Here is a 24,270-nt window from a genome sequence, read left to right on the forward strand (position 1 = left end):
CAGAAATATTTCAGCTTCATTCTTAAAACATTGACTTATTTTTTAATGTGACATTTTCTGTTAAATTCAAATTCACATAAAAACTTTATTGTCAAACTTTTATGTCTTAATTCTTAATATCGACTTACGACTTTATTTCATCTTTATGTTTTGAATCATTAACATTAATTGAATAATTAATGAGAATTCTTTTGAATGTCCTCTCCGGGGAACATCTCATTCTCATGTGACCTCTGAGCACGGAGGGTGTAGGAGGTCAGTGTTTGCTCAGAGGCACGGCGGCAGTGTGATCAGCAGTTTAAAGATTGTTTTTTTCACAGGAGAACTCGACGAGTGATGTCATCTCTAACCTGACCCCCGGCGCTCAGTACAGGGTGGTGGTCTATCACACCAACGGACCCCTGATCAGCCCTCCGTCTGAGCCCGTCATCATCGACATAGGTGAATGTCCCGAGTCATCCCAGGTCGTTCGCCTGGACGTTCATTCACCTGGACTGTAAATATAAATGTATAAATGTGTGTGTTTGTGATGTCAGAGCCCACTGGCGTGCGGGAGCTGGCTGTTTACCCTCTCAGTCCCACGGCGGTCATCCTCAGCTGGCAGCGTCCGTACCACGTGGCGTTCAGGAAGTACATCCTGCAGACCTTCTTCTTCAACCCCGTCACTCTGGCCTCGGAGTGGACCACCTACTACGAGATTGCCGCCACCGCTTCCATCATCGCCTCCGTGGTAATGCAGACGAAAGCGTGTTTGTGTGTTATGACAGTGATTCCCTCTTCTTCTTCTTCTTCTTCTTCTTCTTCTGTGTGTTTTGACCGATCTTCTCTTCCTCTCTGTTCCTGGTGTTTCCTCTTAGAGAGTCACTGACCTGCTGCCCGCCTGGTATTATAATTTCCGTGTTTCCATGGTGACGTGGGGCGACCCGCCACTCAGCTGCTGCGACAGCTCCACTGTGAGCTTCGTCACAGGTAATGAGGTGTCTGTTATTACACCTCCCTCACATTCATGTGTTCGCGCTCCTGTTTTCTGTCGACAAATGAATTACGAGCAGCCGGAGTTCATGACGCACCGTCAGGTCGAACCGCCACACACACCTGAACAATCCAACATGTCCGCCATGAGCTTCACCTCATCAACAGTAACACTGTTTTCAGTCCAGTCACTTCTACTTTGTCATCAATGTCAATATTTCCTGTAGCTATTTCACATTAAAAGCCTACCAGCAGCTCAAAGCACAAAATCCCCTCCTTTCCTGGTAGGCTTTTAATGTGAAACATCTGCAGGAAGTGTTCGAGCGATCAAGAAAACAGCAAAGAAGAAGTGACTAGAATAAATCAGTGAGTGAAAACGGTGTTGTAGTTGAAGAGAAAGTGCTGTTTCACTTCCTGCAGATATTTCACATTAAAAGCCTACCAGCAGCTGAAAGCAAAAAATCCCTTCATCCCTGTTAGGCTTTTAATGTGAAAGATATACAGGAAGTGTTGTTGACAACCAACAGTTTCTTTCATATTTCTTGTCATTTTTCACTGAATTAATCACACATTGTAGATTTTTGCAGGTTTTTAAAGTTTATTTATTTAATTTTTACAGGGACAAAGCAGCTGTTAGCCGTGTTAGCTAAAAAGCTAATTTTGTTATCCATTAAAATAACAACCAACAATTTGACCTGATTAATTCATTCATTTCTCTCTCTCTCTGTCTGTCTGTCTCTCTGTCTGTCTCTGTCTGTCTCTGTCTGTCTCTCTCTCTCTCTGTCTGTCTGTCTCTCTCTGTCTCTGTCTCTGTCTGTCTGTCTGTCTGTCTCTCTCTGTCTCTCTGTCTGTCTGTCTGTCTCTCTCTGTCTCTCTGTCTGTCTGTCTGTCTGTCTCTGTCTGTCTCTCTCTCTCTCTGTCTGTCTCTGTCTCTCTGTCTGTCTGTCTCTGTCTCTCTGTCTCTCTCTGTCTGTCTCTCTGTCTGTCTGTCTCTCTGTCTGTCTCTGTCTCTCTCTGTCTGTCTCTCTCTATTGTCTGTCTCTGTCTCTCTGTCTCTCTCTGTCTGTCTCTGTCTCTCTGTCTGTCTCTATCTCTCTGTCTGTCTCTGTCTCTCTGTCTGTCTGTCTCTCTGTCTGTCTCTCTCTGTCTGTCTCTCTCTCTCTGTCTGTCTCTGTCTCTCTGTCTCTCTCTGTCTGTCTCTCTGTCTGTCTCTCTCTCTGTCTGTCTCTGTCTCTCTCTGTCTGTCTCTCTCTATTGTCTGTCTCTGTCTCTCTGTCTGTCTCTGTCTCTCTGTCTGTCTCTATCTCTCTGTCTGTCTCTGTCTCTCTGTCTGTCTGTCTCTCTGTCTGTCTCTGTCTCTCTCTGTCTGTCTCTATCTCTGTGTCTGTCTCTGTCTCCAGCCCCGGAGGCTCCTCACATCTCCTCGGTGGATTACTCTCATGGCGTTCTGTACGTTCGTTGGACGTACGGTGAACTGTTCATCGACCTGTCACACTCCAGGATGCTGCACTGGCAGGTGGTCGCCGTCGGCAAGAAGGGACCTGAGAAGAGCTACTCCATCGACGTGAGTCATTCACTCACCCATTCACTCATCCATTCATCCATTCATTCATTCATCCATCCATTCCACCATTCACTCATTCATCCATTCATTCATTCATTCACCCATTCATCCAGTCCTTTCTTATAGAGATGAACTTGAGTGTTTGTGTCTCCACAAAAACTCTTTCACTGAATCTGAAACCATTTCAAATAACCTGCAGCAGATGATGAGCAGGTGATGGTGGTGAGACTCTGCAGGTGGAGTCACCTGTTCATCCTGAGCTGTGTCAGAGCTCCACCTGAGTTTTCAGCCCCTCACCTGTCTGTGAATCACAGACAGATGATGTTGGACTTTGTTGTAGAAGCTGTCCTGCTCTGATCTTCACTGACCTGAGAACGGGTCCAGCTTCATGTCTGGATGAACTGGGTCTGATCAGGTGTGTGTTCGGTGGAAGCTCAGACTCTGCAACAGCAGCAACTTCAGCTTCAGCAGCAGATTCAACTTCCGCTACAGCAGCTTCCGCAGCAGCTTCAGCAGCAGCTTCAGCAGCAGCTTCAGCAGCAGCTTCAGCAGCAACTTCAGCTTCAGCAGCAGCTTCAGCAACAGCTTCAGCAGCAACTTCAGCTTCAGCAGCAGCTTCAGAAGCAACTTCAGCTTCAGGAGCAGCTTCAGCTTCAGCAACAGCTTCAGAAGCAACTTCAGCTTTAGCAACAGCTTCAGAAGCAACTACAGCTTCAGCAACAGCTTCAGCAGCAACTTCAGCTTCAGCAGCAGCTTCAGAAGCAACTTCAGCTTCAGCAGCAGCTTCAGCTTCAGCAACAGCTTCAGAAGCAATTTCAGCTTTAGCAACAGCTTCAGAAGCAACTTCAGCTTCAGCAACAGCTTCAGCAGCAACTTCAGCTTCAGCAGCAGCTTCAGAAGCAACTTCAGCTTCAGCAGCAGCTTCAGCAACAGCTTCAGAAGCAACTTCAGCTTTAGCAACAGCTTCAGCAGCAACTTCAGCTTCAGCAGCAGCTTCAGCAGCAACTTTAGCTTTAGCAACAGCTTCAGCAGGAGCTTCAGCTTCAGCAGCAGCTTCAGCAGCAACTTCAGCTTCAGCAGCAGCAGCTTGTTACTTGGAGCTGAGCTGTTATTGATTCTCTCCTCTGGGTTGTTCGATGGTCCAATTAGCAGCAGCTGTCTCTGCTGCAGGAGCTGCGACTCGTCTTCTCCTCCAAGAGGCCAATTATGTTCCCGGCAGACTCAGACTCGTTAGCTGCTGGAGGCTCAGAGCTGCCGTTTGAGCCTTAATTGGCCCGACCGATGGATCCGCAGCAACCGAGACACAGTGTGAAGGTGTTGGAGACGTCGCAGAGCGAGGCTGAAGGTTTAGAGCTGAGGATCCTGGTCCACACAGAACCACCACAACACCTGAGTCTCAGCTCACAGCACCTGTCCTCCCAGGATGCATTTCAACAGTGACTGTGTCACAGCGGAGCCACAAGGCTGTGCCATTTCATAGAATACAGTTTCATAGAATATAAGTTAATACAATAGAATAAAATGTATCAGAATAGAATTTAATAGAATAGAGACGTGATGTTTTTGTGTGAAGTTCTAAAGGACGAGCGTCTCGTCCTGGTGAAACGTCATGTGACGTGTCGTCTCATCAGTGACTGAACCCGGTGGATTTCAGGATTTAGCAGCTATTTTTAGTTTGTGTTTTCAAGAAGGATTAAATGATATTTTGGAAAAATACCTTCAGCTTCATGTTCATGTTGTTCAGTCTGTTTCTCATCATATGTAACTGTGTCACTGTGGTCGCTCTGAACGAGAGAAGACAGGGAAGAGAAAATGAACATGTAACAGGAAACACCAAGAGACAGCAAACAACAGGAATATAATATGTGTATTAACTGTGTGTGTGTGTGTGTGTGTGTGTGTGTGTGTGTGTGTGTGTGTGTGTGTGTCAGGTGACTCGTAACGCGATGCGGGCCAGCCTCCCTCTGCCTCCAGGTGACATCTACAACCTGACGGTGACGGCGTGCACCGAGCGCAGCAGGAACACCTCCATGCCCAACATCATCAAGCTAGGTCAGCACACACACACACACACACACACACACACACACACACACACACACACACACACACACACTGAGTCTGAGTCTCTGAGTCTTTGAGACCAGCATCTTGGTCCTGGACCTGTTGGTTGATGGTCTGAATGTGTGTGTATGTGTGTGTGTGTGTGTGTGTGTGTGTGTGTGTGTGTGTCCTCAGCTCCACTCTGAACCTGTTTTCAGCCTTAAAGTGAATATGAAACTTCATGTTTTCCACTTCCTCTTTGAGGCTGTGGTGGTATTTTGGTCCTCAGAGGAAGTGTCAGTGTTTCTGAGGCTCGGCTCGGCGCAGACCTGTTTCCACCTGCAGCTCTTTCCTCCACACACACACACTGTTTGATTTAAACCTGTGTGGTGGTTTGTGCTTCAGAACCGGCTCCTCCCAGGTCTCTGTACGCCGTCAACGCTACGCACTCGTCCGTGACTCTGCTGTGGACCGAGGAGGGAGTGGTCGACTACTACCAGGTCCTGTGTCGACCCAACAAGGCCAGCAAGGAGCTCAAGGTAAAACCACTGCGTCCATGTTTCCTCTGTTCGTTTACTGAGAGTTTACTTTCAAAACCTGAGTCACAAAGTTCTTCACATCCACTAAAAAGAACTTTCAAATATGTAATAAACATGTCGACGACAGAAAACAGGTCAAAGCAGCGCTGTGAATCAAAAGTCTCCGTTTGTTTTGTTGCTGGTTCAAAGTTGTTTCAGAGAAAATTCAAACACAAGGAAGAAAACTTTTACCACTTTTCAGTCACTTAAAAATCTAAGTATGAAATAACCAGAAAAGTCAGTCTGTAAAGTCAGACGGTGGAACAGCTGATTTTCCCATGAGGCCGATGGTGTTTCCCGCTCTGTGTTGGTGCGTGCTGCTGATTTCTTTTCATAATAAAGTTTTGACATGTTTACAACATGTAAGACTTGACGCTCCCTGAAGGAGGATGAAGTCAGACCTGGGTGTGGTTGTGAAGATGAACTGTTGGAGCTGTGTGCAGTTTATAGTGTTTCTGAAACACTGTCATGTCTTTACCTTCTTTAAATGTCAGCAGACCCATCAATCCCTCCTTCTCTGCTGCTTGTTACTCCACTGTGCACCCATACACGGCCCGGTCACGGCCCAGTCACGGCCCAGTCACGGCCCAGTCACGGCCCGGTCACGGCCTGTATATGAGGTTTACAGCTGGTCTTGTTTCTTGTTGTGTTATTTCAGGGCTAACCTGAGTTTTCAGCTGCAGGTGTGAGATTTGTGTGTGAGACCTTTGTGTATCAGCAGGGTGCCCCCACCCACCCACATGTCTCCTCAGTAATTACCTGAAGTAGAGTGACTCATGTTATTAAAGAGGAGGAGAGGATGTTTCCTGCAGAAGATACAGACTGAGATCATCAGCTGCTCTCCATGATCTGGTCTGATGTGGTTTTGATGATCTGGTCTCATCTGGTCTGATGTGGTTTCAGGCCCGGGAGCCTCAGGTGTCCAGCTCTCACGTGGTGACGGTTTCTGGTTTGATACCCTCGTCTTCCTACAACTGCACCGTCACCAGCTTCAGCTACAGCACGCCCAGCAAACCTGCTCACATCAGCATCTCCACCACAGGTAGGTGGTGCTGTCCTGACACTGAAGCTGCACCTGCACCACCTGCACCACAGGTTATCATGAATCATACATGTTTCTAACAGGTTAACTGCTCTGTCTGAGGGTTTTACCCTTAATTAGGAAATTGATGTTTAAGTGTTTTAGTTTGTTTAAAGTGAGTTTCACCTCATTAAAAAACCCTTAAATAAAACAAGTCCATTCCATTAATTATCCCTTAAAATCCTATTTAGAGCACCTTAATTACATAATTAATAATGAGTAAATTAATGGATTATAGTAACATGTCTTCTCTGTTTAAGAGATTTTTCAGACATGAAAACCTTTAAAATAAACAAAATAACATGAAAGTTGTCGTTGAATTTTCACTTTCATTGGGAAATGAATGGTGTCAATTTAAATGGGGGGGGGGGGGGGGGGGTCATCCCTTTAAATGCCTTTAAATGAAGCAGATAAGCCATTAAAACACTCCATATATTACAACACATTAATTAATCCATGAATTATCCCTTAAAATCACCTTAATTATTATAAGAATAACAAGAGTGTGAGGAAAATTAATGGAATTTTAATGTAAAAAAAATGAAGGAATTTATTTTCATTGTGATCATTTTTTCTCCTTTGATCACTGTCAAGCTAGTGTCAACACTTCCTGTGGATGTTTCACATTAAAAGCTTAATGTGAAAGTGAGGTCTTTTGAGCCACTCCAAGGCTTTTAATGTGAAACATCTGTGCAGGAAGTGAGTGAAATCAGAGAACATGGCGGACTCTGAGTGGAGGTTGGTCAGAATAACGAATCTCAAACCTGTGTCGTGCGTCTTCAGCTAAAGAGATGAACCCCAGCGTGGCGGCGATCTCGGCTCTGGCCGTCCTCAGCATCCTGCTCATCAGCCTGCTCGTCCTCTTCCTACTCGTTCTCCGTAAGAAACACCTGCAGATGACCAGGTACTAGACTCTTCATCAATATCACTTATCACCAAACCAGCAGCTTCATATTCTGTTTCCGTGACTCACGAATTTCTGCAGTTCAGTCTCATCCTCACCGTCGTGTCTCTTCTTAAGAGGTGAATAGAAATGAAATGTTTTTATTCACAGAGAACGATTGTAATTCATTTCGTCATACTTTTAGTTTTAAAATGTTTTCTCTTCCTGTATTTGTTTGTCTCATTTTCAGGTGTTTTTTCTTTTGGTTTCCATTTGTGTCATTGTTCATTGTGTATTATTCTTGTCTTCTGTCTGGTTTCACCTTCTCTCAGCTGCCACTCACCAACACTGTCTATGGGAAAATGAATGGGACTTTTATCACAGGAGCCTGTGGCTTCACTGGATGTGACCAGTTCTGGGACGATAATACTTAAAATCATAGTGGATCCACAGAGCTGCTGAAGTTAATGACAAAGCATCTGACTGTGCGATGTTCAGTAATCAATATGAACCGAAGCACATTTATTTTTATTAGGATTAAAAAGGCCCATTTCTTCTTCCTCTTCCAAATTCCACTTTTGTGTCATCAACAGTTTTGTAGTTTGTATCTCCAGCTGAGCTGTGGTAGGGAGGCTGACGCTGACCTGGTATGAACACTGCTAACCTCAGCTCTGCGGCTGTGGGTTGGTTCTGCAGTGAACACCCTGTTCCCTGCATGAATTCACAGCTCATTTTAACCTGCGCAGCAGCGTCAATCCGTCATTAGGACATAAACTACTTCCTCTTGTCAGGAGGCGAAAACCAGCAGAAACACTTCACAATAAATAACTGTGTGTTCAAGCAGCACAGGATCATATCAGAATCATATCAGAATCATATCTGAATTATATCAGAATTATATCAGGATCATATCAGGATCATATCAGAAGTATATCTGAATTATATCTGAATTATATCATGTTAGTGTTTGGATGACAATAATCTGGGTCTGAATTTTTCTTTTTGTTGTTGTCCAGAAAACAGCTGGAGAAAGATGTTTAAAGAGGCCATTAGCAGATTATATAGTGAATGGTGAATTAAGGTGGATTTATTTTTTTATTTTCTGTTATGAAGTGAATTAAATTTTATGACAGATGACTAGTGACAGATAATTTCTCCCAAGATGAAAAGTAAATGATAAAAATAACAAATTCTCAGTGTAAGATGCAGCTGGGAATTCAAATACATTTTTCTTGGCAATAAAAAATTTCAGTTTTGAGCAAAATTCAGTCAAAATCAGTAAAAAATTATTTTAAAAAATAGATGCAAGAACATTTTTAATTAACATCTTAAGAGACAAAATAATGAGAAACATTGCAGCCTTGAGTTGTTATCTCATTTCAGTTTACATCATTATTTTCAGTTTTTGTCTGTATATATATTTTGTTTGTTTATATATATATATATATCTGTGTATGTATGTGTGTGTGTGTGTGTGTGTATATATATATATATATATACACACACACACACATGTTTTTGAATCTGATTTCCACAAATGTTGCAAACTTTTTAAAAACATAAACACACTTAAAAACAAAAAAAAAAGTTCAAACTAAACTGAAAAAGATCAAATTTATATATTTGACTTTGATTAGAAAGTTAGAAATACTGACTTATGATTAGTATTTTTATTTTTGTAATTTTTTTACTTTTTATCAATTAAATTTTTGGGTTTCTTTAATAACAGTTCAGAAGCTGGTTCATGTGGACTTCCAACCCTCTCACGTCTTCACCACGTTTCCTGTAAACTGTCAAACTATCCAACAGTAAAAACTGAGTTGGATTGAGAACAAACTCTTCACATCATAAGTGTCTGTTATTTTCAGCCTCATGCTTCCAGCTCACTTCCTCTTTTTACTCATTAGTCATCAAATATTTCTGACTTCCTCAAACTGCTCCGTACGATTCTCACCACTGTGTGTTTTCTGTTTCAGAGAGTGTGGAGCTGAGACCTTCGTCAACTTCGCTTCGTTTGAAAGAGACGGGAAACTTCCTTACAACTGGTAGGTCCCCCCCCACCCCCCTGCCCTCCCCTCCCCCTCTGTTTGATTGCTCTTCTTTGAATCACTGTGAAATGTGTAAACGACAAGTAGAAATGATAGAATCACTTCACAGCCCTGAGACCTGAGTGGATGTTTTATCAGATTTGGAGACATCAGTAATCACACGTCCTCAGTTTGGATGTCAACACCCTGGAAAGCCCCCACCAGAGGCAGATTATCGGCCCAGCAGGGGTGAGGAGGCAGATTAGAGATTTGAACATGTAGCTACAGATTTTAGCTCATCTGTGGTGCTTTAAGCAGCGTAAGACAACGATGAAGATGAAGATGAGTTCAGCCCCCCCACCCCCCACCCCGCCTGCTTTGTTTGGACCAGCTGAAATTGGATGTTTGTTGATGATGAAGCTCAGGATTTCCCTTGATCTCAGATTAAAGGGAGAAAATTTGAGTCAATTGTGTGAAATTCTACAAAACAAGAAAGGAAAGAAAAAAAAGACGATTCTCAGTCGTCCTTTAAACTCTTTTAAAGGAAGAGTTGAAAACGCCTCTTCCTCCCGATGATGATGTGGCTGATGGATCAGATTCAGTCCCACACATGTGACTCATGACAACCACTCAGATTAATATAACAGCTGAAAGACGGTCAGTTAAGGCAGAACCTCGGCTTCCATCTGCTGTTGTATTTGACTCCCATTACTAAATGCACATGTCCATCAGAGTGTCTCTTCTCAGTGTGACGGTGGTGGTGTTTCTGCTTTGACTGTGCATGTCAGCTGACCAGCAGAGGACAGCTCATGTCTCCACTGATGCAGATCTGTAGAAAACAAAGTTCTTTGCACAACAACAACAACAACAACAACAAAAGTATTTCAATCTAAAAATGTCAGGTATTAAAACATAAATATGACCCTGTGTTTATTATTTAATATTGATACACAGACTTCACTTAGAGAAAGAAGCGTGAGCTGCAGCGTGAACAACGTTGTACAGGTTATGTACAGTATGATATAGTGTGAAGCTGTAGTGACACTTGTTGTTTTGATGCCATCAAATATTGATTAGAGGAACATAAGTGTTCAGGATGAGATCGATGATTATATTTGTATTTTTACTATTTTGGATGTACCTCCTAAAGAAGAGCAAACCATCAGTGTTTGTCAGTGTGGTGTTCCTCAGGGCTCAATCCTAGATCTTCTTCTTTTCTTTATTTACATGGTGAAGCAGACGTGTCCTCACTTTTCATTAGTGTGCAGAGGAGAATTACAGTATAAAACATATCATATGACTTAAAGACACACTCCACAATTTCCCTCTTGTTCCCATAATTCCATACTTTTGTATAATTTAGTTTGTTAATCCCAAAATTGATGTTGTTCAGTTTGTACATTGTAATATTTTATGAATCACAGTCACTTTGAGACAGTTTGTTTCCTTAATTTTGCTGCATTTGTGAACATTTTCAAAACAAAGGTTATGTGTCATTTTAAAATGTTTCAGTACATGTGTTGGTAAAGTCCCTGATTTTCAGTAGTAAAAAAAAAAAAAATCCTGTTTCGAGACACAGAGACATGTTTTTCTATTAAAACCTTTGTTGAAATTTTAATATTGAGTAAATGCAGACAGAACTTTGTTTAAATAAAATACAGAGTGAAAATGTTGATTTAAATCCGGAGCTAAAAGAACGAGTTAATGAATCTGATCAGATGTTTGACTCTAAAGTTTAAAGACAGTTTATGGTAAAAGGACAGACACTTTTCAGTCTGGACCAAACAGCACGACTCGATCTGCATCAGTGGGGTCAGGACCCAACAACACTAATGTTAATGAGATCATCAGGTTCGTTAAGGTGACCGTCACATGGTTTGACGTCACCACCGAGTGACAGACTGTGGACTGTTTATACACGACGAGGGTCCCAGCTGAGTGTTGCATTGTGGGTGACGGGCTGGGAGGACACAGTGATGTCACAGACTCAGGCTGGAGGTTGTTTAAATGAGACAGAGCGGTCATTGATGTCCGGCAGCAAACAGAGACTGATGTTGTCTTCCAGAGAGACAACGGGACACTTTCTGAGCGGCTGCATGAAGCATTAACTCTGTGTTCAGCACTAATGTGAAGCTCTGACGCTCTGTGCCTCTTTACTAATGAAGCACCATGTTCTGTCCCCAACCTGTCGCCCCCTGGTGTCTGTTCTTCTTCATTTGTTTCTTGTTTGTATTTTTATTTGACCCCCCTTCAGGCGAAGAAGCCTCTTTGCCTTCCTTACCCTACTGCCATCCTGCCTTTGGACTGACTATCTTTTGGCTTTTTATATTAATCCTTGGTAAGTAGCATTCGCTGGCCAAAAACACTGCACTTCAGGGGCATGTCCTAACAGAGCCACAGCCCACAGTATTGATCAGAGACATGGTTTGATCAGGTGACCTCAATGATCATATCTGGGTCCACAATTCAAACATAAGTCTGGTGTTATTCTAGATTTCTCTTTTCAACAAATCCCATGAAAAACCAACATGTTTCCTGATGGTGTTCCTCAAGGTTCATCCCTGGGTCTCCTTCTTTTCTCCATTTCCGTGTTTCCACTTCATTGGATCTTGTTTATATGTTTTGTGTTAATTTTATGCAGATGACATGCAATCATAAAAAATAAAGAAAATATGTATATAAGCATCAACAATATAACTATAAACTATAAATTGTCAAATCTGGTTGCTCCCATTTGGAAATTAAGTTAAGTTAAATGTTTTATGGTTTTACGAGAACAAGACTAATAATAATAACTGTATTTGCCCAAATATTTTTTCCATGTTTCCACTTGATCGATTGATACAATATTGATCAGCCACAAAATTATGACCACTGACAGGTGAAGAGAATAACATTGATAATCTTGTCACAATGGCACCTTTCAGTAGGAGGGATATATCGGGCATCAACTGAACATTTAGTCCTGAAGTTGATGTTGGAAGCAGCAGAATGATCAAGCGTGAGGATCTGAGTGATGTTGACAAGAATCAGACAAACGGACGTGGACGGTTGGGTATGTCGCTTACCTGGGAAAGAGATGGCAACATGGTTTGAGGAACGACAAGTTCAAGGTGTTGACTTCCAGATTCCCCAGATCTCAGTCCAGTCAAGTATCTGTGGGATGTGCTGGACAAACAAGTCAGATCCATGGAGGCTCCACCTCAGAACTTCCAGGACGTAAAGGACCTGCTGCTCACATCTCGGTGCCAGATTCCACAGCTCACCTTCAGAGGTCTATGAAGTCCAGGCCTCAACAGGTCACAGCTGTTTTGGCAGCAAAAGGGGAATCTACACAATATTAGGCAGTTGGTCATAATGTTATGGCTGACCGGTATATATATATATATATTATTCTCACAGAAATCTTAATGACACAAGTGTCATTTGATTTTACTTAATTAAGAGAACATTTTATGTTCTTTGAGTCTAAATCAAAATGTATTAATGTTTATATTGATGTTGTCAGACTGAAAACTACAATCTGATCTCTGAGAAAAGATACTTGTTTTGTCCACAGATAAAATATTAGGAGCCAGATTAAAAGTTTATATATTATCTAATTTATATTTGTCAGTAAATAACAACAAGGGCCCTAAAGTTGATCCTGAACACCAGATTTAAAGAGGAGCTCTGTTTATTCTTATGAAAGTCACATTAGCAGGTTTAAAAATGTCTCACCGAGCTCAAACTCATCATTTTATTTGGGTCTAAATAAAAAACAATGTGTTAATGGTAATGTAGATCATTGGTCATGGGTTTGGAGAGTGTGGTTTTCAACAAGGTTCAATGTTCGAGCCCCTTTTCTTTTCTTTTAACAATTAAATTGGATTGCAGCAGGACGGTGTGTGTGTGTGTGTTAATGAGGAAACTGGTTTTAATAGTTTGGAAGTCAGTGTCTCAGAGGAATCAGATTAATCTTTAAATCACACCGTGCTCGTTAGCTGGAGACGCTAAGTGTTGGTTTGAGTATGAACATGGGATTTGTTGACGAGGAAGAAACGGGAGAATAAAACCAGACTTCTACTTTAACACTTGAAATCAAGATGAATCTGAAGTTCAGTTTGAATCTCGGGCGAAACAGGAAGTCAGCTGATGATTGTTCTGACATGATGAATGCTGTGTCTGTGGTCGAACACTCAACGTCTCACTGAGTGTGTTTCTACTAACATGTTGGATGTAGCATGATGCTAACTGTCGATGCTAACTATGGCTTTGCTCCATGTATGGTGTCTGCATGATGTCTGTCTTTTACTTTTGTCTTGTTTGGGTTTTCAGTGTAGCATCAGTGTTTACAGTAGTTCTGCCTGTAGAGTAGTTATTGTGTGTTACTGTGTGTTAGACTGTAGATCTTCTAGTGCATGTTTCCAGTTAGAGGTTTAAATCTCCACATTTCCTCCTAGTTCATTTTTTAAAGAGTTAAACATTTCAAAACTGAGCTTTGAGGAAACGTGGATCATTTAATCCCAAAGAAGGATTTGACTGGAAAGTGAAAATAGAAGTATGAAGTGATAAAATAGTGTAAATGTAGAAACACTGCATGTTTAATGTGTTTGTATAAAACAGGAAACAATTTTAGATGAAAGGAGAATTTCTGAGCATGATGTTTTTATTCTTTACATTTCATTGTGATTTCTGTCAGTTTCTGGGCTCAGACCGATGAATGGGTTAAACACCGGCCTTTATGGAAGTTTACAACTGCCAATATTTAAATGGAATCTTTTTAAGTTGAAATTTTTTTTCCATTTTTGTGCTCTGATATGACAACAAATGTTAATTAATTTAAAAAAAAGTTTATTTTCATGTTTGAAAATTAAAGTTTACAACTTATCCTGCCGACACAGAAACAAACAAACACAAGTGAATTGACTTTTCATTTTCAAACAATTTGAAACATTAACAGGAAAATAAAATTTCAAACTCAATTTTGAAGTATGGAATTTGAATTATGATCAAATGTGTAATGAAACAAAATTAAATTAAATTTAAAAAATGTTAAAATAAAATTTTATGAAAATGACCATGAATAGGTTAATTTCCATTGTTGTAAAGAAATATTTTCTTTCATATATTATCAATAGAAAATGTGTACATATATATATATGATCAAAGTGATCGAATTAAAAGATTAAATGCAAAAGCCTAAATTGAAATGTGTAAAAAGAGATGACGATATAATGTTTTTTCATTTCACTCCCCCTCTTTTGTGATTTTTACTCATTTAACATAAATCTCCATAAAAGTTAAAACATTATTCAAATTTAAAAACAAAAGTTTGTATTTTAAATATTTGAATTAAATTCATTAAAAATGTAGATTAACATAATTTACATTAACTGGAATGTAAAAGTATAACATCATTTAATATACATACAGTAATCGGCACACAAATGGAAATCAAAATTTTAATATGATTAAATTATTTCATTTTAATATTGTCAGCCATAGACTTGTTTACACATTTAATGAATCAGATCTGAAAATATGAAATAATTAAAATTTCTGGTCACATTGTTTGTTTATGTAGCCTAATTATTATAAAACTAAAATAAATTAATTAAAATTATCATTTTTATACTTTTCACTGTATTTAGAATTAATTAAGAAAATACAGAATGTTTGAGAAATTCTGACGTGAACATTTGACAAACAACACATTCTGAAATCAGTCAAATTCATCAAGATATCATTTTTTTATGGTGAGCGAAGGCTTTAAACTCCGTCATCGGTCGAGCTGGTGTCTGCACAGAGGAGATGAATTGCTGAGTAAGATCGACGTCTTACTGTTCTTTGTAATTTAGTCTTAATGAAGTTACTGATGGATGATGGAGGAAAATTTACATGTCTGTATTTTATAGGAGCAAGACAGCTTTAAAGAAACGGAAGCTAACAAGGTAACAAGACTAAATAACAACACGTGGCTTTCAGTCTGTGGGCTTCATCATTCGGTGTTTTTTATTATTTGTTTGTTTATTTATTTTGTGTATTCGTGTGTATCTCTCTGCATGTGTGCTGCCATCGCACTAATACCAGCCTTCAGCCAGAAAACACAGAACATCAGTTTAATCCAGCAGCTTAAAGTGAAACTGAACCAACAGAGAGTTTGAACCTCCAGAGGCTGAGAGGAGGAAACATGGAAACATGACCAACAGACGTGTCAGTGATAAATGTAAAGACTGTAATCACTCCGTACATTACAGTCCTCATCAGAAAGGTTAAAGTTGAGACATGAACATACCTTTATCGTTCTGTGACGTCTCCTGAATTAACATTTCTAACATTTCTTTTTGTTTCAGACTCGTTCTCAGTTTATTCAGTCTGTGAATTTAAAGGGTTAAAACAACAGAAAGGTCACAAGGTCGTTAAAATCTAAAATGTTCGTCTGTGAAAAACAACATGATGAAGATCATGTTGTTTTGAATTTTAACCCCTCGTCATATTTATATTATATTTGTGTTTTCAGTCCGGTGCAGCTCGACGACTTCGACGCCTACTTCAAAGAAATGAGCAAAGACTCCGCCTACAAGTTCTCTCTGCAGTTTGAGGTGAGTTCAGTCAACATCTGGATCTGAACACACACATATATATATATATATGTGTGTGTGTATGTGTGTGTGTGTTTTTTGTTTTGTTGTTTTCACGGCTCTTTTTGTTTCAGTAAATAAAGTCGTGAGTTTTCAGATGAGAAAATGCCATTTAGATTTCTATGTTTATTCAAATTAACGACTTCTTTAAGATGTTTTAAGACAAAAGCAGCTGCTGGTTAACCTCATTATTATATTTTTATATTTCTTATTATTATTATTCACGTTTTTCAGGAGCTGAAGAGCGTCGGCCTCGATCTTTCCCATGATGCAGCTGACCTGCCCGTCAACAGACCCAAGAACAGATACACCAACATCCTCCCCTGTGAGTTCACTTCCTGTCAGCGGACGCCACGCTAACATTCACATTAATATTTAATCACATGACATGACGAAGAGTTTGATGATGATGATGATGAAACATGGAGTGACGTAGAGAAATCTTCCTCTTCTCTGTAGACGACTTCAGTCGAGTGAAGCTGATCTCGATGCACAACGATGAAGGTTCAGACTACATCAACGCCAACTACATACCTGTGAGTTAATCATGTAGATATGTAATATATAGATATACTCCGTGTTAATGATATAGATATATTATATACAGCTATAATCCATGATAATGATTTTATGGTTTATTCACGATAATAAAATTTGAATCCAAAGTCAACGTGTTAAAATAAATGTACATTTATAAATATTAAATGTAAAATACATGATGTAACAGCAGTGGTTGTTCTGACAGTATCACTGATGTAACACTGTGACATTAACACGGTGTTTCTGTGTTTCACACTCAGGGATACAAACATGCTAAAGAGTACATCGCCACTCAGGGTCCTCTGCCTGAGACCCGCAATGATTTCTGGAGGATGGTTCTGCAGCAGAAGTCTCCCATCATCGTCATGCTCACTCAGTGTAACGAGCGACGGAGGGTGAGTCTCACTCTGTCAGCTTCCTGTCTGTATTCACTCTGTCACACAGTGGACACAGCACTGCTCCTCACTCAGACACAAACACATTATCACAATCACTTTCTAATTACACTAATGACTCCAACATTAATATTACTGTTGTTAAGAAACACAGACGTGACAGTGACTTTACACTGAAACTGTAAAGTAATCCAGAACATTTCCAAACTCATTATTCTCATTATTATTATTAAATGTTTTTGAATCCCTTTGAATTTCTCAGTTTGTTCTGGATGTTTCGTTCTCAGGTGAAGTGCGATCACTACTGGCCGTTCACAGACGAGCCGGTGATGTACGGAGAGATCAGTGTGGAGATGCTCTCTGAGTCCGAGTCTCCAGAGTGGACCATCAGGAAGTTCAGACTGGGATATGTGAGTTTACCGCCCTGAGGCCCGGGGCCCGGGGCCCGGGGCCCGTCAGGGGGTCGTATCTAAAGCACGGCTGAAGCTGCAGTTCCTCTGGTGGCCACTAGATGCTGCCACCAATAGATTTTGATTAATAATCATCTTTTTTATCTTAATTATGAGAAAAAAATATCTGAAGTTTCTTTGGTGAATAAAGTTATTTCTGTTGAATCTCCAAATCAAATCAATACATAATCAATAATCAATACTTTATTTGGCTTCCTGTCAGTTTTCTTTCTGTCAGTCAATAAACACACTTTAAACACTTTAATAAAACGTCTGTGTGTCGCCCCCTGCAGGCCGACGAGACTCAGGACGTCCTCCACCTGAACTACACCTCGTGGCCGGATCACGGCGTCCCAACGGTCAACGCCATCGAGAGCATCCTGCAGTTTGTCCACATCGTCCGTCAGCAGGCCAACAGGACCAAAGACCCCATCGTAGTCCACTGCAGGTCAGCACCGGGTCTCTGGACCGGGTCTCCAGAGACCGGGTCTCTGAACCGGGTCTCCGGAGACCGTGAGACATCTGGATTAGATGGCTTATAATCATCTTATTAATTCAGTTGTTAACACTTTATAAATCAGAAATAAACAATTATAAACAGGTTATAACACAGTTATAACAGTGTGCGTGCGTGCGTGCGTGCGTGCGTGCGTGCGTGCTGCAGACTGTAGTTTTTAATGAGCAGTGTTCAGTGTTTAACTTCAGGAGAGACGCTGAGTCACGCAGCAGGAAGTCCGATCTCACTCTGACAGTGATGTAATGTCCGTGATGTCACTCGCCCTCCTCCTGTTGTTATGGTGATCTCTGTTGTCATGGTGATCTCTGTCTGTGCTCCTCAGTGCTGGAGTGGGCAGGACCGGGACCTTCATCGCTCTGGATCGTCTCATGCAGCACATCAGAGAGCACGAGTTCGCCGATATCCTGGGGATGGTGTCAGAGATGAGGTCACACCGTCTGTCCATGGTCCAGACCGAGGTGAGGACACACGGGTCAATGTCCTGTCTGTCACACACACACATATACACTATATATATATATATACTGTATATGTGTGTGTGTGTGGTCTAGTCTGGATTCTGAGGGAGTCAGAGTTCATTAACTCCTGTGTCTCAGTGTTTGCTTGATTTTTATTCTATTATTATTTTCTATATTATACTATGTATACTGAGTCTTTGTGGTTGACTCTCGTCTCTTTGTGTTTTGTGTCTCTTTGTAGCAGCTGGTTGAAGCGTTCAGCAGCTGAACTGCAGCGTTTAGTTTAAATGTGGATGAAGACGTCTGTCTTCAAGCTGTTTGTTCTTCTTCTGTGCAGGAGCAGTACGTGTTCATCCACCAGTGCGTCCTGTTGATGTGGCAGAAGAAGAAGCAGCAGTCCATCACCTCTGATGTCATCTACGAGAACGCCAGCAAGACATAATGATGAGAGTCCTCCAGACGTGAGTCACAGCATCATCATCATCATCATCATCAGCTTCATCAGGACAGAATGAAGTTTATTTGGTCTGAAACACTCGACAGTTTCTACAGTTAAAGAGAAATTATTATAAAGACCAATAAACAGATGTTCTTCCAGATGTTATGATCCACCTTCACCCTCCCTCTTCCTCGTCTTGCAGGCTGTGAACACGCCCGACCTCCTGTGCTTCAGGCATCCATTCTCTGCAGAAGAAGATTCGCTTCATCATCAGTATCAAAAATAAAACAAACATCTCAACGACGCCAGAGGAAAAAATGGATCCAGTTTTTTGTTTGAATTAGTGTTAAAGCTCGGGGGACGGAGTTCTGCCTTAAGGAGCCTTCACTGACTGACCGACATGTTCGACCACAACCCGCCCTCTGAACTGGACTGACTCACGTCAACGTGGGGCGGGGGGAGCGTTAACCGGCTCCGTCTGCTGATTGGACGTCTGCGCTGTGTCCGTCCTCGTTCAGACGACGAGTGGGTGGAGCTGAGTCAGCAGTTTCTCATTTTATTTATGTTTTTAATCTCAGGAGTCGCTGAAAAACCAGCAAGCACATCGGCCTCTTCCTCCTCCTCCTCCTCCTCCTCCTCCTCCTCCTCCTCATTGGTTAGTCTGTGTGTTCACCTTCTGCAGCTGCAGCCGTCCTGGTTGTAGATACGTCACACACTGCCAACACACAAACACTGGACTGAAACATGTCGACGATTAAACTCCAACAGCGCTAACATGCTAACGAGCTGCCAGGACCGCTGCACAGGAAACACTCACTGAATCAACCCAGCAGGCGTTCGACAGAAGGTCGAGTTTGGACCAACGATGAGCACAAAGTTTAAAGTCTCCACATGCTGACGCTGCTTTTTAATTTGTGAATTATTTGCTGTTTTTTAATCAAACACTAAAAACGACTCAAAATGTTTTGGAGGAACTTCCTGTTTCAGTCCAGGGTGAAGACGCCAACACTGACAAAAAATATCTTGGAGGTGAAATCACCCTTTAGTTTGAACTTGCTGAAAGTTTCAGATTTAAAGCAGCAGAAGAAGAAAACTTTGTCCTGGTTTCTCTGAACGCATCGACACGTTTTTATTTGGTCGAATCAACGTCGAACACGTGAATGTTTGCTGGTCTGCACAAAACTAAAGGGCACAAAACAGTGGAAGGGAACGGACGCCTTTCTGTGGAGCGCCGCCGTCCCGCCATCAGAGGCCAGTTTAGAGACTGTGGTCGTAGAGCTGTAGTTTGTATTTGCACTGAGGACTCGGAGCTGCCGACTGAAGAAGGGAAGAGTTTCTGTTCAGACGTGTCGCTCCACGTCCGTCCTCTGCTCTGATGAAGGACGAGAGGTTTGTGAACAATCAGCAGAGAAATGATCGTATCTGACGTCGCTCACCTGGAGACGGACGAGAGACTGTTGCTCGGTGAACTGCCAAAACCACTAAGACGTGACATCAACACCTGAGATCAGGTTTCCCGCTCTGATTCTGAAGGCGGGAAATGACAGAAACATATCTACTCATCATCTCTGGAGCCGTTCAGGGGCCCAGACATCATTTCTGTTCTCAAAATATCAACATGTAAACACTTAATATCAATTTAATAAAACTCTGTCAAACATACAAAAAACAAAACGTTTACATTTTAACTTTGAGACACATTCACTGATTTTGTTGCAGCGCCCTCATTTTTTTATTTTTTGTTATGATCAAAAATTTGTTTCCACAGCAAATATATTTAATCCTCAGACACTATTCTAAACTTCAAATGTAATATTTCTCTACACTTTTCAGATCATTTCTGAAAATGAATGGTGAAAGTAACAAATTGGTTTATTTCCGACATTATACAGCTGGATTGATTTTAAATAAAAATCTATCAATTTAATTAGACACACATTAGATGGAAATTGAGTTCAGTGTCCCGTTTAATAAAATGTAGTTTTCCACAATTTTCATTTAATTCACAATATTTGATATAATTCCCCAAATACCAATAAAGTGACCATAAAATTCATGTTCAAACTTTATTTATATAGTTTGTCCTACATTTACATTTGAAATGAAAATTTTAATATTGAGCCCAGGTTTGCTTTTACAAAATTTGGGCTAATCATCAGTCCCACTGTTTTTTAATCTGTAATGTGTTAAATGCAACAACACGGTTGTGGCATCAGAAACACTAACATCTGTGACCTTAACATTTTTATAATGCTGCTACATTTAGGTCATAAACCCAAAATGTGTTATTGCACTGCTAACTAAATTATTTTTATCTCCTATATTTTGTGAATTAATCTTCCAAAAGAATCTATATTGAAATATGTTGTAGTGACCTCAGAAATGATGTAATAAACACCAGATTGTGAGATTGATTTTGATGCAGAGCCTGTAAATCAACATGTAATTTGGTTTGTGAGAGTCTGGGTGTGATTCTCTCACATTGTTGGACAGTTAATGAAATTTTTGGGCGTCGTAACAGAATCAGTGAGTGTGATATTAAAAATAAACAGAAACCTATTAGAGTTTACACTGGGTTTTTCTGGGGCCCCTAGTGGCCCCTGGTTTGATCCCGGCTCGGGTCAGCTCTCCACATCTGTCTTGAACTCACGACTTCTGTACAGAAACTAGTCGTGAAGCCGTTCGTCTGCTCGTTCATCATATCAGAGTTATTAACGATGATTTGTCATTTTCCATCTTTCTACTGAAGATTTGACTGAAGGCCAAAAGAAAACTCACATCTGTCACTTCCTGTTGACTGTAGAGAATGTCTACTGAACAGACGAGTGGTCGACCTTTAACCTTTTACACTCCATTCAGGATGTACAGGGTGTCGTCAAAATAAGAGCACAGCACAACACCGTTCCCTTCAGTCCAATATAAAATACATTTTCCTACATTTATGGTGTTTGTTTTAAATGCACGTTACAAATAAACTTGATTTGATTGATTTAAACAGATAAGATTTAGTTCTGACACCAGCGTTTACTCAGCACCTCAGTAAACGCTGTCAGACTTTTCTGTAGAAATAGTTTTACTTTGGAAATACAGTTTCCTAGAAAAACTATTTTGTTTTAGTCAAATTTTGATAGTTTTTCTTTAATTGACTAATTTCTCCAATAGATCAGTGTTTAATAAAATACAGTATTAAATTGTATAATACTATAAGTACATTAAATTAAGATTTTAAGAAATACATTCATCCAATTATAATTTTAATCTCAAAATTTGATATAACATCCCCAATTAGTAAAATATTGTATTACACCCCTCAAAGTTTTTATAAATGCACATTTTTTATCGAACTCTCCAACTTAATGCTAATTTTAAAAAACTGGTTTGGAACCCAAAGTATTAAATTTTAATAAAAGAAAAAGCTGTTTCGTTATTTTGACGACACCTTGTTTGTAATTTGTAGAAAATTTTAATTAACGAATGTTTGTAAAGAAGTCGTCTGACACGTCAGTGTTGACCTGTGAAATGATTCGTCCTTGTTGCCTTGCGGTTCAAACACCTGAAGTCTGTACCTGTTCTCCGTCTCGGACCCTCAGAGGTTCGGTACTTTGGTCGCCACTCGATCTGAACTAGGTTTCATTTCACTATTAGATATCAAATGTACTGTACATACTACTACTGCTTAACTATTCTGTTTCTACTCGTCATTACAAAGTAATTCTTGTGGAAATGTTGCTTTAGAGGTTTGTTTTTTAAAAGTTGTTGTATATGTGAATCATCATTACCTGAGCCAGAAGCTTCGTTCTCTCATCACTACAATGGTTCGGGTTCTCGGGGCGTCAGCGTCGACGTGAACGGACAAACACGTGTTTGGAGAACTTGTCTGTGGCCGGAGAAACACTCTTTGGTTCAACTGTCACAAGAAAAAAGAAAAAAAGAGAATAAAAACTGACAGACAACCTGCAGACAATGTCCTGACGCTCAGCACTGTACACTCTTCTACAATTCTTTCTCTTGCTTAGTGTGTGTCCAGTCAAACTTGTACGTCATTGGTGCCATTCTTGTGCATTGTGTCACTTAAAATTTGAGGGATGATCCTGAACTCGGATCATCATCACAGAGTTTTAATGTGTGTGTGTTGGAACAAAATAAAATGTTGCAGTTACAGGTGTCGCCTTTTACTTTCTATCTACAAGCTCTTAAAGGAATTTTCCAACATGTTCTACGACTGAGGAAACATCACAACTTTTTTGATTTTGATTTGGCTGGGATTCAATCCTAGAACCTTTTCAGTGAGAGGCAACAGTTATAACACTGTAACACCGTACCGTGCCATCACAGATTTTTAGTAGAGTCATGAAAACATCATACAATCGTGAGATATCAAGACCTCATAGTGTAATAAGGCAAAAAAAGTCATAATATAGTAAAGCATAAAAACGTCATAGAATCGTATGGCAAAAAGATTCATAGTAAAGTAAGTAAAAAATGTCATAAACATGCCATATTAGTGTAAGGCATAAAAATCATAGTACACTGTAGCCTGTAAGACTAATATAACAGTTGTGACAGCTAACCCTAAGGCATAAAGTGTCATAAAAATGTAATAGTATAAGAAGACATAAAAACGACATAGTATAGTAAGGCATGACAAGTCATAAAAATGTAATAGTGTAGTAAAGTATGAAAAGTCATGAAAACGTCAAAGTATAGTAAGGCGTAAAAAGTCATAAAAAGGACATAGTATAGTAAGGCATAAAAAGTCATAAAAACGTCACAGTATAGTAAGGCATAAAGTGTTATAAAAATGTAATAGTATAGTTAGGCAGAAAAAGACAAAAATACGTCATAGTATAGTAAGGCATAAAAAGTCATAAAAACGACATAGTATAGTAAAAATGTAATAGTATAGATAGGCAGAAAAAGACAAAAATACGTCATAGTATAGTAAGGCATAAAAAGTCATAAAAAATACATAGTTAGTATAGTAAGGCATAAAAAGTCATAAAACGACGTACAGGAAGATTTAAGAACATCATAATATAGTGAGGCATGAAAAGTCATAAATATGTAATAGTATAGGAAGACATTAAAAGTCATAAAAACGACATAGTATAGCAAGGCACAAAAAGTCATGAAAACGTCAAAGTATAGTAAGGCAGAAAAAGACAAAAATACGTCATAGTATAGTAAGGCATAAAAAGTCATAAATACGACATAGTATAGTAAGGCATAAAAAGTCATAAAAACGACATAGTATAGCAAGGCACAAAAAGTCATAAAATGTAAAAGTGTAGTAAAGCATCAAAAGACAAGAATACGTCATAGTATAGTAAGGCATAAAAACGACATAGTATAGTAAGGCATAAAAAGTCATAAAAACGACATAGTACAGTAAGGCATAAAAAGTCATAAAAACAACATAGTATAGTAAGGCATAAAAAGTCATAAAAACGACATAGTATAGTAAGGCATCAAAAGACAAAAATACGTCATAGTATAGTAAGGCATGAAAAGACAAAAATACGTCATAGTATGGTAAGGCACAAAAAGTCATAAAAACGAAATAGTATAGTAAGGCACAAAAAGTCATAAAAAGGACATAGTATAGTAAGGCACAAAAAGTCATAAAATGTAAAAGTGTAGTAAAGCATCAAAAGACAAAAATACGTCATAGTATAGTAAGGCATAAAAAGTCATAAAAACG

General features: G+C 40.0%; 1 protein-coding gene across 1 annotated transcript in view; it reads left to right on the forward strand.

Moving 5' to 3' along the window:
• ptpro (protein tyrosine phosphatase, receptor type O) overlaps positions 1 to 22,728 on the forward strand; it is a 51,473-nt gene extending 28,745 nt beyond the window's left edge. Inside the window, exons 9-28 of the mRNA XM_022755837.1 lie at positions 321 to 441; positions 537 to 730; positions 858 to 969; positions 2,373 to 2,536; positions 4,468 to 4,588; positions 4,985 to 5,118; positions 6,061 to 6,199; positions 7,022 to 7,142; positions 9,098 to 9,166; positions 11,403 to 11,486; positions 15,046 to 15,081; positions 15,651 to 15,732; positions 16,006 to 16,096; positions 16,231 to 16,307; positions 16,572 to 16,706; positions 16,994 to 17,116; positions 17,449 to 17,603; positions 17,995 to 18,130; positions 18,468 to 18,591; positions 18,772 to 22,728. Of these exons, the coding sequence (XP_022611558.1) occupies positions 321 to 441; positions 537 to 730; positions 858 to 969; positions 2,373 to 2,536; positions 4,468 to 4,588; positions 4,985 to 5,118; positions 6,061 to 6,199; positions 7,022 to 7,142; positions 9,098 to 9,166; positions 11,403 to 11,486; positions 15,046 to 15,081; positions 15,651 to 15,732; positions 16,006 to 16,096; positions 16,231 to 16,307; positions 16,572 to 16,706; positions 16,994 to 17,116; positions 17,449 to 17,603; positions 17,995 to 18,130; positions 18,468 to 18,572 (2,199 nt within the window). The 3' untranslated portion in view covers positions 18,573 to 18,591; positions 18,772 to 22,728. The remainder of the gene's footprint in view (positions 1 to 320; positions 442 to 536; positions 731 to 857; positions 970 to 2,372; positions 2,537 to 4,467; positions 4,589 to 4,984; positions 5,119 to 6,060; positions 6,200 to 7,021; positions 7,143 to 9,097; positions 9,167 to 11,402; positions 11,487 to 15,045; positions 15,082 to 15,650; positions 15,733 to 16,005; positions 16,097 to 16,230; positions 16,308 to 16,571; positions 16,707 to 16,993; positions 17,117 to 17,448; positions 17,604 to 17,994; positions 18,131 to 18,467; positions 18,592 to 18,771) is intronic.
• The last annotated feature ends 1,542 nt before the right edge of the window (positions 22,729 to 24,270 follow it).

This window comes from Seriola dumerili, unplaced genomic scaffold, assembly GCF_002260705.1.
Source record: "Seriola dumerili isolate Sdu_G_001 unplaced genomic scaffold, Sdu_1.0 BDQW01000236.1, whole genome shotgun sequence".
Taxonomy (NCBI): Eukaryota; Metazoa; Chordata; class Actinopteri; order Carangiformes; family Carangidae; genus Seriola; species Seriola dumerili.